We start from the raw sequence: 16,885 nt of genomic DNA on the forward strand, positions 1-16,885 counted from the left end.
GAGTCAAGGGCTGCAAGAGAAATCAAGAAAGATGAGGACTGAGAAAGGCCATTAGATTTGACAACTAAGAGATTATTGGTTAATTTGGAGAGAAGAGTTTCAGTTGAATGAGACATAAAGACTACAAAGATTAAAGAAGATAATGAGAAAAGGAAGTAAGAGGTACCTTTGTAGACAACCTTCTCAAGGAAGTTAGCCACAAAAGAGAGTTGTAGGATAATATCTAGGAGGGTTAAATGCATCAAGTGAGGATTTTTTATAGATGAGAGAGACATGGACATGTTTGTAGAGAGTATGGAAGCAGCTAGTAAACAGAGAAAAATTGAAGATAGAGAGAGTGGGAATCATAGAAGAACCATGATGAAGGATGCTACTCACCTCTTAGAAGAGAGGTGATAGATTTGAAGGCTACAGATTGAGGTGTATTTTTTTTGGACATGGCCAACGTATGAATTAGTTTTGTTTGGCTATTCGTATTTGCTATAAGGATTTTTTTCCCTTTTATTTCTTTCCACTAATAGGCAAGTGGGAGGGAGAAAATATAAATTTTTTGTTCAAATTTAACTTAAAAAACCATCAAAGTAGAACACAGGGTTGATGGCAAGATCAAAGATTCTTTCTTTGAGTAGCTAAAGTAAAATAGAGCAATATGTCATGAGAAATTAAATTGAGGAACTGACAAATTAAGGCATTTGAGAGAGTCTCAATATACTTGTTAAAGTCCGCTGACTTTATAGTGGGTATGGGAGTAGGAGTTGGGAATGAGCCAGATAAGGTAAGCTAAGCACTGAATTCATTGAAGAAGATAAAATAACGCCCAGGTGGACAGGTAGATAAAAGCTCCCGGAATCTTGATCAGCTGATAAATATGAATCAAATGAACCTCAAAAGAATAGAAGTTACTGAGTTATGGTGATATAAGCGAAAACTGTGAGCAATGAACATTCTAGCTCCTCTACTACAAAGGGAGTAGAAATGAGTGAAACTCACTGAGAGTCAGAAGATGGAAAGAGTAGGAAAGAAAGAAAAAGGCGAAAGCAACTTTAACTGGATCAGCCATTCCAGATAACAGTGGGAGGAGTAAATAGATCTAATGTGTGTGTGTGCAGGGTTAGAGTTGAGGAGAATGTGAAAATTCCCATTTTTGGGGGATGGGAAAAATGCAGTGAGAGAAGGGGGGGGAGTAGTTGTCTGTATGATGACAGCTTGTCTAAGGGTTCAGAATCATGAGTGGGAATAAGTTAATTGAGGAATGAATTTAGGTAGGTTTTCTGTGGCTTGAATCAAGTTCATTGAGGAAGGTTGGCAATTAGATTGTTAAGATTCTCCATCCCTGTCTAACCTTATGGCAAATAGTAAAATTGAATCATATAAGGAAGACAAACTGAATAGAAGCAAATAGAAGCCGGCAAAGGTGCAGCCTAGAGAAGTCCAAACCAGAAAGGGGAAAGGAATGAGTATTTATTAAGCACTTACTATGTGCTTAAGGAAACAGAAGGTGGCACTTCTCAGTAGTATCAAATCCTGGAAAAGCTTCTGCAATCCTTTATACTGTATCCCCAAGGGATCTACTCTGTTCTTAAAGATTCAACAATCATCTATACACAGATGCCTCTCAGATCTAGTTATCTTGCCCTAACCAGCCTCCCTATTCTCTGCATTAGCAGCTGCCTGTCAGAAATGAAATATTCCATAGACAACTTAACCTCAACATGTCCAAAATAGAACTCCCATTTCCCCCAATCCCTCCCCTCTTCTGAACTTCCGTTATTACTATTGAGGGCACCACCAATTCTTCCAGTTATCCATGCTAGCAACCTTGACGCTTTGAAGGAAACTAGAGATTCTTTGAGGTGACCCTGAGGAGAGAATGCATGAGACAGAGACAGATAGAAAAAGAGAGACAGAGAGAGAAAATGTTCCATGTCAGAAACAGTAAATGGCTTTTTCCAAGGTGTTCTTTAACTGGTACTTGCTTTGACCCCCAACTCCTTGAAACCCAGAGTATTCATTATTTCCCAGATTTCAAAGAGGAGTTGGAACCTCTTTCAAATAAAGAACTTTGAATGCACTAATCCATCACATGGAAAATGGTCAGTTTCTGTAAAATGCCCAGAGAAAATAACTACAGAACATCACCATTCACCATCCAGTGAATCCCAGAGTAACAAGAGATTTGGGATTTGGGATTTGGAGCCAATGCACACCTTGATCTAGGAGGCCCAAACATGGCAGCATGACAGAATCATAGATTAGGTCTGGAAGGGGGAACCTTGGAGGATCCTTTACAGACGGTTTCTTAAAACGTGACACTAAAGAGCCAATTTCCCTTCACTGAAGGGTGGGGAGGGAGGGGGAAATGCCAGTCTCCACAAAACCCATGCTAAAAGTTCAACTGGTGGGGAGGGGAGGAGGGGAAAGGGGGGAAGCGGAGGTGCAAGCAGAAAAAAAATGAAAATGCCTTTAAAGGGTACGGAAGAGGGGGGAGGTAAAGAGGCTGAAGGCACCCACAAGTTGCGTAAAGGGTTCCTGGTGGGGCTGGAAATAAGGGAGCTGAGGAAAGGGGAAAAGGCTGGGCGGTCAAGGGCAGGGGCGGGGTCACGGAGTAGTAGCCCTAGATGCTCCACCTCTTCCCCTACCCTGGACTCCTTTCCTCCCCAGAGGAAAGCAGAACTGAGCCAACACAGCCCGAGGCAGTGACAGCTCTACCCTGCGCTGGCGCAGAGATCCCTGGTTCAGGGCGCAGAGATCCCTGGTGCTGGGGCGCCAAAGGTCTGGCTTTTGGGGGATTGGGTGAAGATAGGAGAAAAGTCTGGAGAAAAGGGGAAAAGAGAAGGCAGGGCAAGACTGGGCGGAGTGGGGCGGAGCTCGTCAGGGCTGAGCTAGTTGGGGTACAACTGTATCCGCCACTTCTGTGGAATCCCCAAATTATTGGTAACTTTATCATGAGCAATATAGCTTGGAAAGAAGGGGCATGAGAGAAAAGAAGGGAATTTAAGGGTGAGTTGAAGTAGACAAAAACAGGCATAGAGCATAGCCTTTTAACTGGCATCTTGGATCAGGATAAGTTGCCAAGATGCTTCCTGCCTCCTGACAGTTCCAAAACGAATCATCCATATCCCTCGCCAACCCGCCATCTCCCATTATCCTCCAGATTGGGCTTTCTCCAGCCTTTCTGTGCTTTCATGCCAAGAAAGCTAGAGGAAGTAATGGTCTTGAGAATGGGCAGAGTGGGAGGAAGGGAGGTAGGAAACAAATGAGGAAGAGTTGAGGCTTCTGACAAAATAAACTGTTGCTGGGGCTAAGTAGAGAGAGATTTTTCAAAAAGAAAATGGCTTTTAGACAGTCATTGTGTCATCTGTTGGAGGTTAGGCGAAGGTCCGGTGCAAGCAAGCCCCCTGTTATTCAGATCTCTGATTTGAAGCTAGGTTTCCTGTAGAATTCTTTTTTTCACCTTGAGTCCTGGTTGGATTGTCCAGGATAACAGATCCCAGTTTACACTATCACCCCCAAACTACTACCACGTCACTTAACTTTGTACTCTTATGTGAAGCGTTTTAATTATTTCTATACTTTCTATGCTTGATTACATATATTTCTTATAGCATCATAGATTTAGGGCTAGAGGAGGCCATGGTAGCTATTCAATCCAATCCTCTCATTTTACACATGAGGAAACTGAGCCCCAGAGAGGGTTAATAGGATAATAGGATGTCTAAAGTAATATAGGTAGTAAGGGGCAGAGCTGTGATTCCCATCTAGGTCACTTAATTCCAAATTCAGGTGGTTTTCATTGTTCTATGCTGACTCTTATGGTATACTTTTTATTCCACCAGGCTCTGTTTTGTTTATGTTAGAGTTTTGGGGGAAAGGAGGGAGTGATTTCTGGGCTCTCTACTTTTCTCAGTTTATATCTGACTAATAAATGAAAATTTATTTTAACATCAGTCTTATCAAAACTCCCTCCACAGGTGCTGGAGAGTGAATACACTAAAAGTAATATAGTACATTCCAAAGCTCCTTGTGTGTGTGTGTATGTGTGTGTGTGTAATTTTTATATACATATAGTGTACATATGTGTATATGTACATATAAAGGGGAAATGAAGATTATTTGTATATGGTTATAAAGTTTTCCACTATTTAAAAGTGTGTTTAATCAGAATTCCTTTATGTGTAATCAATAGTTCATAGGATCATAGATTCAGAACTGAAAGGGACCTTAGAAGCCTTTTTTTAATTGATGCATTTTGTTTTTTACAATACAATATATTTTTTCACTCTGAAATCCATTGTAAAAGGGGGGAAAGGATTTTAAAAGAGGAAAAGAAGTAACAACAAATCTAATAACACTCAACTGTGTCTGAGAGCACATGTATGCATTTTCTTTCATGTCCTTATATCACAGCCATAAACCAGTCAGTTATTTATGTAACTCAATACTTACCAGACTAGGAATTCTTCTAACAGGTATTTATTTGCCAAATCTTCATAGCATGACTTTTCTGAAGTCTTAAGGTCCCTGTTTATTTGTAACAACTTTAGAAAATGTTTTTGTTTTGTTAAATTCTCAGTGAACTGAAAGAGTAGACTTTTATCAAGGATTAAGAAATAATGTCGCAATATTCATAGAATATTTGTGTTTAAACAAGCCTAAGCTATTAGCCAGTAGTTAAGAATTATTACTCCTGATACTACTACTACTAACCACAAAAACAAAAGCCTACACTCACAAAATTAGAATTAGAAGGCACCTAGAGTTCATCTAAATCTCATTCTTTTATTTTGAAAAATTCAGAAAGCATAAAAGACTTATCCAAAATAATACAAATTATATGCATCAGAGTCAGATTCAAACTACTTGTCTGATTTCAAATCCATTGCTCTTTTCATTATCCCATACTATGGTTTTCTTAAAGTTATCCGTGGTGACTCAAATAATCCCCTTAGAAAAAAAAGAAAATGAATGAAAAGTGCATATAGCCAATAACAACAACAATAATAAAAGAACAACAATATCAATAGTATTGCAACAACAACAACAATCCTATCTGTTAGGAATTCCTTTAAAAATTGTTGTGAAATTTGAAGTAACAAAGTGAAAGGTAGATTCAGGATTATTTTTCGAACTAATGGTCTTTTTTTTGAGTGACAAAAACAAATATGATATCTTTAGGACAATTAGTTTGGATTATTGGTGGGATGGGGTGAGCAGGGTTTTTCGACAAATCCCATTTACCCTATCTTCACTCTACTATTGACTACTCCTACAGGATAAATACCTTTCTTTTCATCTGTTATATTATGTTGTTCTGTCAATACTCATGAATTTTTGTTTACTTGGAAAAAGATAAGGTTCTCATGTAATTTTAAAGAAATGTTTACCTTTTCATCACATAGGATTCCTGATATAAATGAAAGTTATATCAAATCTGCAATTTTCTTTTTTTTTCTTTTAGCTCTGAGTCCCTAGTCAAACCTTAACTCTAGCAAAACACATATATGCTAATTCCCATCTTTCTCTTCCTTAGGGTTAGTTCCCCTTCAAACAATCTCTTTTCCCAGTTAGTATACTCAACTCATTTAAGCCTGTGGTTAACATTGCTTATAAAGACATAATATGCATATAAAACAAATAAAAAATAAACAGACTTTTTGGTACCCATAAGGAAAAAAAAGCAATCTTTCTAGAACCCTGTTACCTTTCTGTTGCTATTCATGACCCTCTTCTTCCTCTAGATCCAGCTACAATCCTTGACTGGATTGTTGCTTGATACTTTCAGAACAAGGATAGGTTTCTGCTCCCTTGGTATTTTAGTTCTAAGACTTTTCATCTCCCAGGCAAAAAGCTAAAGATTTAAGAAATCCCATTAAATATCCTTCAGGTTTAATTACTGTCATTCAGAAACTCTTTTGAGTTTTCTAGTGAAAGACCTGATCCTAACTCACTGTGATTTGTCAGTTCATTTCCCAAATTTTCATCCCTGAAGACTAAGCCAAAACCAGGCAATGATGAAACAATTTCAAATCACCAAATCTAGCCTGGAACTCAAAATTACCTAGTTTTTTAAGCTTTAAGGTTCTCCTATTAATTCATTCAAATGAGTAAATGGAGAAAAATTAGAGAGGCAGTCTATACCAGAACTCAAGTTCATTATTTCTATTTGTAGTTCAGCTGTTTTACTGATCTTTTCGCATGAAAATGAACTACTTGAACTCATGTCTTTTGCATAGTGAAAAATAATTTACTCAAAAGTTTTAGATCCTTTTATAAAGGTGTAAATTCATCTGCTCAAATTTGAAAAGGTCATATTCTTATGCTTTTTTTCCTATATCTTTTGGGCATTTTTTCAAATAGAATTTTTAATTTAGGTTCTCTGTGTTCACAGGTATAGGATGAACACCTATCTTTTCATTTATTATTTAATCCAGTTCTGTGGACACTCATGGATATTTACAAATATGACAGTCAGATTTTTTTCATTTGGGAAAGGTAAGATCACCAGATTATTATTTTTTTTTTTACCATTTACCTTTTTTTCACATGTTCATATCACACATTTTTCATTTCTATGTTCATCTTTTATCATTACATTTCTCTCACAAGGATATTGTTGTTTATTCTACTTTTTCTAGTCAAACTTTTTTTATTTTATCCTTAAAAGATCCATCAAATTCAACTCCTTTATGAGTCTCCCTCTTGATCAGTATAATTTACCAGCATAAAATCAAAATATCTGCAATGAATAGTGATGGAACTGGAGTAAGAAAGACCTGGCTCAAATTCAGATTCAAACACATACGCTATGTGATCATGGACAAGTTGCCTCAACTGTGAAATGACAATACACATAGCATTTACCTTTCAAAGTTGTTATGAGATCAAATGAGATAATAATTATAAAGTGCTTAACATAGTAACAAACACATAGGAGAATCTATAGAAATAGTAGCTATTCTTTTTAAAACAACATATCAGACTTTCTGCCCAACAGAAGAATGGAATGAAATAATCATTTAAATCCTCACTGTACAAATGAATAATTTTAGGCCTAGAGCAGTTATAATTTTATAATCATAGCTCATATTTACATTCCCTTTTGTATATTTAACAATAGTAGTAGTAGTAGTAGTAGTAGTAGTAAGTAGTAGTTAGCATTTATATAGGATTTACAGGTTTACAAGGCACTTTATATATGGTATCTCAGTTAATCCTCACAAAAACTCTGTAACATAGTTGCTGATATTATCCCCATTTTGCAGATGAGGAATTTGAGGTTGATAGAGTTTGAGTGATTTCTTCAGGGCCCTGTAGTTACTAAGTATCAAAGGTAGGAATTGAATTTTGATCTTCCTGATTCCACTGTATCTTTTAGCCTAAGAAGTCATAGTATCCCGTTCTAAAGATGAAGAAACTGACGTTAAAAGAATTTAAGTCATTTGTCCACATAGCCCACAACACAAACAGTATTAGAATTTGTCCCCTCTTTTCAAGTTCTTTCCATTCTACCTAGGCATTTTATTCCTTTTTGGCCTTGAAACTAAATTAAAATAAGAACTAAATTATATAAGTATTTAATTTTGGAGTTTTGGCTGACTTTCTATCTCTTTTTGGAGGATTCAATTCTAACTCAATGTTATTAATTATGTATACCCAGGCACATCATTAACTAGGCATATTTTTCAGATGTAATTTATTTTCTAAAACTATATATAAACATGTCAAGCAACCAGAAGCAGCACCCTTGATATCCTCAGATTCTGAAAGACTTCTTTCCCACTCTGAAAGCCTTGGTTTGGTCTGTGGTAGCAAATTATCACTAGAAAAATAAGTCATTGTTTGTAGTTGATGTATTATAAGGACCTATTACACAAACACATTTCAGTCATTAATTCTAACAAATAGACTTTCCTAAAAGCAAAGATACTAGTTTTTGGCAGCATTTTAGGTCTTTAAAAATGGATAATTTAATGGCCACAATAGTTTAGCTTCATTATGGGTTCTAACCAATGTGGAATGTTTGTAGTTCACAACCCATGATAATGTTGGCATTGTATAGTTACCTATAAATAAACATTTATAGTGCACATTTCTGCTAAATCAGCAATAATACCAGGAAGATCCCTAGTTAGTGATAAGGGATAACTTTTGATCTCAATTTCCTCATTTCTAAAATGTGTAGAAATCTTTTATCCTGCCCTTCAGAGAATTGTTACAGGGGGAAATGCTTTCTATGTCTTAGAAAAATGAAAATTATTGTTTACAAAATGTAAAAGTGAAGAGTAAGAAAGGTGAAACGCACAAAACTCTAGTCACTTTTTTCTTCAGGGATTCTTAAATTGTTTAAAAATTTTTAATATGAAGACTATTGAGCATGAAGACTTTAAATTCTGAAATGTTCTCTATCCCTATAAACTGATAATAATAATTAAAAATCATGCTAATTGTTAATACTTGTAATATTACAATAATATAAATTACAATATATAACAACAACAATAATAATATTACTTTATAATAGTGTATATGCTATATACAATTATATTTAATATCATCATATATTATATAATGTTAATAAAATGATTGTTATATGCATAATGTATTATAATATTATTTAATCCAGTTCTTTAGACACTCATGTGTTTATATGGCATTTTGAGGTTTGCAAAATGCTTCACAAATATTATCTTGTTTATCCTTACAATAATCCTTGAAGGTAAATGCTATTATTATACTCACTTTACTGATAGTAAAACTGAGGCACACAAGCATTAAATGACTTGTTCAGGATTACATAACTAATGAGTATCTAAGGCAGGATTTGAATCAGGCCATCTTGATTAGAAACTCAGTGTTCTATGTACTGTCTCACCTAACTGCCTACTGTTATAACATGTAAAAAAAAAATCTGCCAGAGGATCTGCCAGAACTTATAAGAGTTCAGGAAAAGCTCTTTTAAACAATGGGGCCTTTGGCTAAGTAAGACTAACTTGACAAATAGCCAATAAAAATACTTTCCAAAAAGTTCCATAGATTTGCGTATTAAAATGACGTGTTATGTTTTTGTATGATCTTTTAGTAACTATATTTTTTCATTTTGAGGACAGATTCTATGGTAGATACTTTCTATGCTATTGGTCTTGTGATGCGTCTTTGCCAGTCTCTTTCCCTCTTGGAGCTGCTGCATATATATATGGGGATTGAATCAGATCGGCTTTTACCCAGATTTCTACAGGTATGTTTTAATTAAATCTTTAAACAATTTAACTGAAAGCCTGTTTCAGATTTTGAACTACTTTGCAATTGTTTGAAAATCAATCATTACCTTAAGCCTCTGCTAACTGGAATTAAATTCATAATAAATCAAGTCAAAAATACTTATTAAGTGTCTACTATGTACCCAACACTCTGCTAAATTCTGGGAAGGCAAAGAAAGAAAGACATAATCTCTGACCTCAAGGAAGACAACATGCTAAATTATGCAGGAAGACAATAGGTAAATGATAATTTACAAAAAATTACATAGAAGACAAATGGAAGATAATATTGAAGGGAAACATTAAAGAAGACTAGCATAAGATAGGCTTATATCTGAGACCTGAAGGGAGCCAAATTGAAGAGGAGGAGAATTCAAGGCATGAATAGAAACACCCAGAGTTAAGAAAGGGGTGTCCTGTCCAAGAAGTAACAAGGAGGCCACTGAATTTTGCTGAATTGCAGCGTACCCAGAAGGAACTAAAGTGTAAAAAGATTGGAGAGGTAGGAAAGGATCATGTTATGAAGGGTCTTAAAAGCATCCCTCCCCCCAAAAAAGATTTTCTAATTGATCTTGGAGGCAACAGAGAGCTACTGGAATTGATTGAGTTGGGGTGGGGGTGAGGATGGAGAATGGTCAAAAGTATATTTCAGGAAAATCCCTTTGTTAGCTGACTGGAGGATGCACTGGAATGGGAAGAAAATTGAGGCAAGAAGAACAAAACCAGAAGGTGTGAGATGATGGGCCCCTATGCCAGGGTCATGGCAGTGTCAAAGAAAATATGCCTTTGTTCTAAAGTAATGTCTTTTGGTTGGAGTAACCACTGGGATTCTGGTAGAAATCTTACTTTGTGGGGTGATGGTAGATGTTGCTTTCTAAAAATGTTGGCCCTGTGCTGGAAAAAGTTATTTTAAAAAGTTATTATGATGATCAATTACACAAATACACAAACATGTTTCACCTCCATTTTCTTTATTCTTATCTACTATATATATTCTGAAAATAGAGTACTCTTCTGTTTTTGTCACCATTCCACCCCTTCTTCAAAATATTAATGGGCTTTCAGGGCAGAATGGAGATATCTTAGAGAAGTATTTGCTTTGGGTAATGGGAAGATAGCTGGAACCTTCCACATTGCAACTTTCCCTATCATGGTCTCAATATACTTATGATCATCATAAGAAAATATTGTAAACATGAATGTGGGGGAAGTTTTGTGGAAGCCACAGGATTTTTAATTAATATTGACTATATAGAGCCTATGGCCAAATATAAACCTAAATTTTACAATAAGGTACTGTAAACACTCCATAAAAGAAAAAGAAAATAAAATCAGATTTCTTCTCTAGTATAAAGGGAGGACCAAAAAATTTGTGGATTTTCCAAATTGTGGGGGTGCACCCCAAGCAACTATAGTCCAAATATCTCTTTTTACAGAAAAGCCCAGACAGAAGAACTGAAATCTGAGCAATGTCACTGATAGAGACCAAATTTCACAGGATTATTGCTCCATTTTGGCAAGGACAGGAAGAGGGGGAATTGAATAGTAATATTTTTACAGAGAAGGAAGGAAAATAAGAAAATGTGAATATATGCATCTAAATATGATTAAAATTAATTTGAAACGTAGTTTATAAAGAGATTCCCCTGGAGAGAATGGAAGGCAGAGATAATGGATAGGAATAGAGACTGGATCTGTGATTTCATTAGTATAGAGAACTTGTAGATGAAGAAATTCCCTTTAACAGTATAGGTTGACATCTCTACAATTTATAGTCTTAGAGTTACCTAGTACAGTGAGAGATTTAGTGAATTTGCCCATTGTCACACAGTCTATATGTGGCAGTAACATTGATGTTTAAAAAAAAAAGAAGAAGAAGAGGAACAGGAGGGCAAAGAGGAGAAGGAAAAGAAGAAGGGGGACAGGGGGAGGAAGAGAAGAAGGAAGAAGAGGAAGAAGGGGAGAAGGAATAAGGGAAGGAAAAGAGAAGGAGCAAAAGGAAGAAAAGAAAGTAGGAAGGCAAGGAGGCAGGGAGGCAAGGAGGAAACATTTTTTAAAAATATACACAGAGAAGGAAATATAAGAAGTCAGACAAGAATAACAGTGTGGGTAGTAGAATTAAATTTACTATAAATTTTTAAAAAACAAATTGTGTATATGATAGAAATTCATACTTTCATATATAACTATCATTACTTTGTATATGGAAGTTTTAATATTTGACATTTGTCAAGTTTTTGATTTAAGCAGTTTTAATTGACCCCTCTAAAAAAAATTTGAAATTGAAGGGAAGGGGCAGGAATCAAAACATATCAGAATTCAGCTCAGCAATAGATCATTGAAGAATAGAAATAGAGTTTTTGCATGTGAGCATCACTTGTGATATTTAAATATTCTTGACAAATTATCAAAAGATTGGAAACTATATAAAGTAATAAAATCCTAGAGAGATTATGACACTTTGTCATTTCTAATCTGTGAGAATTTAATTTTAGAGAGCTGCAGAAATGATGTTTGCTATGACTAATGCATCAACTGTTGACATGTAGGAATAGAAGTACAAAACAAATATTACATCAATGTCAAGTACAACTAACACAGAAGCTAAATTCCAATTAAGAAATATTCTTTAGCTAACTTAAATTCAGAAATGGTTTTCATAAATCTATTTCCTTAAAAAATGTAATTGATATAGATCTGACACATGAGAATTATGTTTTACAAAATTTAATTTTACTAGGGCTGTGACAATCAGGTCTCTTGCTTTGAAATGAGACAAAATAGAAAGACTGCCTTTATAACAAAGATGACTATGGTTAGGTACTCATGTTATTTAAAAGGCAAACAGCTATTCTATGTACTTCATTTGGTGATAAAGAAAAGGAAGAAATATATTATAATGCCATATAATGAAATGCCATGTTTTAACCATTTTCTGTGGCTTAGTTTTTTGACCATAGAATAAAGTAATTGGTTTCAGAATAAAATAGCATTTTAAAAATTCAATAGATGGATATATTACGGGTCCTGTATATGTTAAGAATATACCCTTGAATTACTAAGTTTTCATTACATTCTCTTGTACTCTATTTTCACATTCAGATTGTTTGGTTATTGTTCATTTTTTTTCTTAAGAGATCAAGCTTTCTATTACTGTCTAGTTAAGTTTTGAGGAAATATCATTAACTTTGTTAAATTGTGTGCCAACTATTTTTCAAATCTTCAACATCTTATTTTACTATTCTTTCTTTTTTCTTTTCTTTTTTTCTTTTTCTTTTTTGCTGAGGCAATTGGGTTTAAGTGACTCTCCCAAGGTCACACAGCTAGGAAGTGTTAAGTATCTGAGGCCAGATTTGAACTCAGGTCCTCCTAACTTCAGTGATGGTACTCTATCCATTGTGCCACCTAGCTGCCCCTCCCTATTCCTTCTTAAAAAACATTTGGAATGAAGATGTTGGTCAAACAGTCGATAATCATTTATATAACGTCTACAATATGCTAGACAATGTGCTAATCCCTTGGGATACAAAGAAAGGCAAAAGCCAGTTCTTTCCCTTAAGAAATTAACAGTCTAATGAGTGAAGAAATAGAGTACATGAGGGCAAGGAAAAATAAGGTGCTTCCTTCGGGTTAAAGAAAAAAGAGATAAGCCCATTTTCATTATTATTATTAGTGATAATAATAGATTTGTACAGTGTTTTCAGGTTTGTACAGTTTCTCCTCACAACCACTTTCTGGAGTTTCCATTATAAAATCCATTTTTCTAACTATAGAAAATGAAGCTGACAGAGATTTAGTGATTTGAACTAGATCATAGAGCTACTAAGAAGCTGAAACAGGATTTGAATTCAGGTCTTGATGACTCTAAATCCAGCACTCTGTTGACTGTGCCATCTAATTTCCTAATAATAACCTTTTAATGGTACATGCCTTCTTTGAAAGTTTTAAAGCTGAAATGAGTCATGATTAAGATTTTGTTTTCTCTTACCTTTTTATTCACCTACTTCTCTCCATGTGTTTTTAGCAGAATCAAATAGGATCTGGAGAAAATTTCAAAAACTATAATATCCTTTCCAAAGCTTCCCCCTTTTCTATTATTCAAGAGCTATAGTTGAACAGAAGCCTGTTCTGTTTCCTGCTCCTAGAAAATATGTTGAGAATTGAGAAAACATTAGGATCTCCTCCTTTTTTAAAAAACAGCAAAATTGTGTAATAGTTCTTAGCTACCCTTATTTTCTTTTTCTTTTAGAAGAAAAAAAAAGCTCAGAGCAAATAATGGTTAAGTTACTTGTATAATCATACTTGATTAGAAAATTATATGGGACTGGTTAATTTCAAGTCATAGTAATTGTTTTTGGTACTTGGCATTAATTTTTAAATATAAGATAAACCTTTGCCGTCTAGCTTTTGTGAGAACTTGCAAAAATCTCAAGGTGAGGCACTCTATCTGCAGTATTTTTACAGTGTTTTCTAAGAAGTCAAAGCTGACCCTAGAAATGAAGGCCCCTTTATCATCTGGTTGAGTTGCCAGATGTTGGTTTTCTTTCTTTTCTTTTCAAAAACCTTACTTTATCTGACAGCTGGGAAAAGCTATTATGACTTTCTAAAATTATACTCAATTAAAATAAGTGTTATACAGCTTGGTAGAGAAAAGGGGAAACAAAAAGCCTAAACTTAGCAGAATAGTCATCGATATATATTTCATGAGTTTTTTACATGTAGGAATAAAAGATAGAGTCATTTGCAAAACAGATTTTTTTTTATTTTGTATCTTTTTATGGCTTAAAAATGATTTATAGAAATAGCATATCATAGTAAGTCCAAATCTTTCCTATGATGCTTTCTTTCTGACCATAGGCAAATCACTTAACATCTCTTCAGAGCTACTTTCTTCATTTTAAAAATAGAGACAAAAATAATTCTAATGAGAATAGCATTTATATAGTACATGCCATGTGACAGGTACAGTGTAAAGTACTTTACAAATATTGTCTCAAAATGACCTTGGGATGTAAGGGCTATTGTTTCCCCCATTTGAAGTAACTGACATAATTGGAAGTCAAATGATTTGCCCAGAGTCACAAAGCTATTAAGTGATTGAGTCTGGATTTGAACTTGGGTCCTGACTCAAGGCTGAGTGCTCTATTCACTATCCCACCTATTAATACTTGGTCTTGGAGTTGGTTTAAGATAATATATGTGAAATGATTGGCAAATATTAAAGCCCTTTGTAATTGTCAGTTGATCACTTAAATATGTATCATTTAAAGGTGTCAATATGGCATAGCATTTAAATATAATATGCTGATATGTAATTATAAATACTCAAATTAACTACAAAAGTTACATGAAGGAAGATTCTATGTGCATCCAGAGAAAGAATTAATAAATAGTATGTAGAGAATGATTTTAATAGATACAGTTATATTTGTGTGTAATGGTAGCTGTCTCTAGGGCAGGATGGGACAGACAGGAAAAAGAGAAAATTATAACTATCACATATATTTAAAGGAAAAGCAAGTTATACATAGTAGACTTGCAGTTTCATGTGTAATCATTTTTTTATTATCTATATTATGGAAATGCTTGTTTTATTTCATAAATTTAAAAAAATTAAAGAAAAATATATTGGTAGGTCTTCATTTTATATTATAATGACATCGTTGGAATTGCAAAAACTTCAAAATTTTATGATTTAGCTTCATAGATTTCTCTCTACTGCTGCATCTCTTGTTCTTGCCATAATCTAATACAATTGTGTTCTTTATCTGGGACCCATGAACTTAAAAACAATATTGTGGTAGCTGCATTTCAATATAATTGCTTTCCTTTGTTTTATTTTTTGCTTTTAAAAATAATATGCTGAGTAGAGACTCATAGGCTTCACCAAATTGTCAAAGGGTATGTTAGAAAATGTTTAACAAATGCCTCTTAACAAATATGTTGGACAAATTTTTTAATTCAATTTATGTTGTAAACATTTTCTCCATCATTTTCTTAAATCTAGGTAATCAACAAAACAATACAGTTTGTATTTGTAAAGTTATGATTGTCAAGGTATAAATGCTCATACCAAAAAGGTAACAATCATTTAACAACTATCAGAGTAGAGGATAATACAAGTTGTTCATAGAGATCTTAGTGAAAAGATGTCCAAGAAAACTGCCACCCTTAAAACACTCTTTTAATAAGCCTCTTTGAGCTCAGCAAGATTGATCCTCAGATGAGAGACATACAATTCTTTACAAAACCCTAGTTTCTGATGCCTTTTCAGGTTGTTAAGAATTGCTAAAGCTTAGTCTGCTGGTATAGTCTTTAAAAACTCAGGGTCAACCTCCTAACCCAATGAACTTCTGAGTAGGGTATTAATGCAGTCATTTCTATATCTGTAAGCAAATAACATAGCTCTGGACATGGAAGCAAAATAGGTCACAGGGTCCGTGCTGATCAGTAGTGGGATTGGACTGTGTATGGCCACTGGGCTACTTTTTCAGGCTGGGTAAGATAAGAAAGGAAGGAAAAAAGACCACTATTAGGTCTATATCCCAAAGAGATCAAAGGAAAATTAAAAGGACCTATTTGTACAAAATTATTTATAGCGCCTCTTTTTGTTTTGGCAAAGAATTGGAAATTGAGGGGATGGCCATCAATTGGAAAATGGCTGAACAATTGGTAGTTTATGATTTTGATGGAATTCCATTGTGCTATAAGAAATGACAAGCAAGATGCTTTCAGAAAAACCTGGGAAGATTTTCATAACCTGATGAAAAGAAAAGTAAGCAGAATCAAGAGAATATTATACACTGTATGATAATCAGTTATGAATGATTTAGCTATTCTCAGCAATAAAGTGATCCAAGACAGTTCATTAGCCTTATGATGAAAAATGTTATCTACCTCCAGAGAAAAAAGTGATGGGATCTGAAAGTCCATCATTGAAACAAACATTTTTCCTTTTATTTTCTTGTGGTTTTTTGTCTCTAATATGAAAATATGGTTTGCATGACTACACACTAATCCCTTGTCTTCTCAATGAGAAGAGAGGGGAAAAGAATTTGGAACTCAAAAAATATTTAAATGGTAAAAATTGTTTTTACATGTAATTTGAAAAAAATATATTTTTAAATGAAAATAATCTAAAATCCCAAATCTATGTTTTTAAAAGATGTGATGTACTGTAAAAAATTGTCATTGCCTTATTCCTGGACTATTACAATAGCCTACCATTTGTTTCCCTGCCTCAAGTCTTTCCCCATTCCAATTTACCCTCCATTCAGTTGTCAAATCAGTTTTCCTAAAGTGCAAGTCTGATCACCTCATCCCCTGATTCAATAAACTCCATTGACTCCCTGTGGACTTCAGGATCAAATATTTAGCTTTGAAAATCCTTCATAACCTATCCCCTTTCTATCTTTCTGGTCATTTTATAACTTACTCCTCATACAAATATTCTACAATCCAGTGGCATTTGCATCCTTACTGTTCTTCCAATACAATACTCCATCTCCTGATTCCCAATATTTTCACTAATTGTTCCCTATGCCTGGAATTCTCTCTTTCCTCATCTCAATCTTAGCTTTCTTGGCTTCTTTCAGGTTTCAACATTAGTGCTACTTTTTTAAAGAAGT

At 34.4% G+C, this 16,885-nt stretch overlaps 1 protein-coding gene across 1 annotated transcript in view; it reads left to right on the forward strand.

Moving 5' to 3' along the window:
* The first annotated feature begins 2,659 nt into the window (after positions 1–2,659).
* HACD4 (3-hydroxyacyl-CoA dehydratase 4) overlaps positions 2,660–16,885 on the forward strand; it is a 39,609-nt gene continuing 25,383 nt past the window's right edge. Inside the window, exons 1-3 of the mRNA XM_051995361.1 lie at positions 2,660–2,772; positions 6,389–6,492; positions 9,108–9,235. Of these exons, the coding sequence (XP_051851321.1) occupies positions 6,396–6,492; positions 9,108–9,235 (225 nt within the window). The 5' untranslated portion in view covers positions 2,660–2,772; positions 6,389–6,395. The remainder of the gene's footprint in view (positions 2,773–6,388; positions 6,493–9,107; positions 9,236–16,885) is intronic.

Source organism: Antechinus flavipes, chromosome 1 (assembly GCF_016432865.1).
Source record: "Antechinus flavipes isolate AdamAnt ecotype Samford, QLD, Australia chromosome 1, AdamAnt_v2, whole genome shotgun sequence".
Classification (NCBI taxonomy): Eukaryota; Metazoa; Chordata; class Mammalia; order Dasyuromorphia; family Dasyuridae; genus Antechinus; species Antechinus flavipes.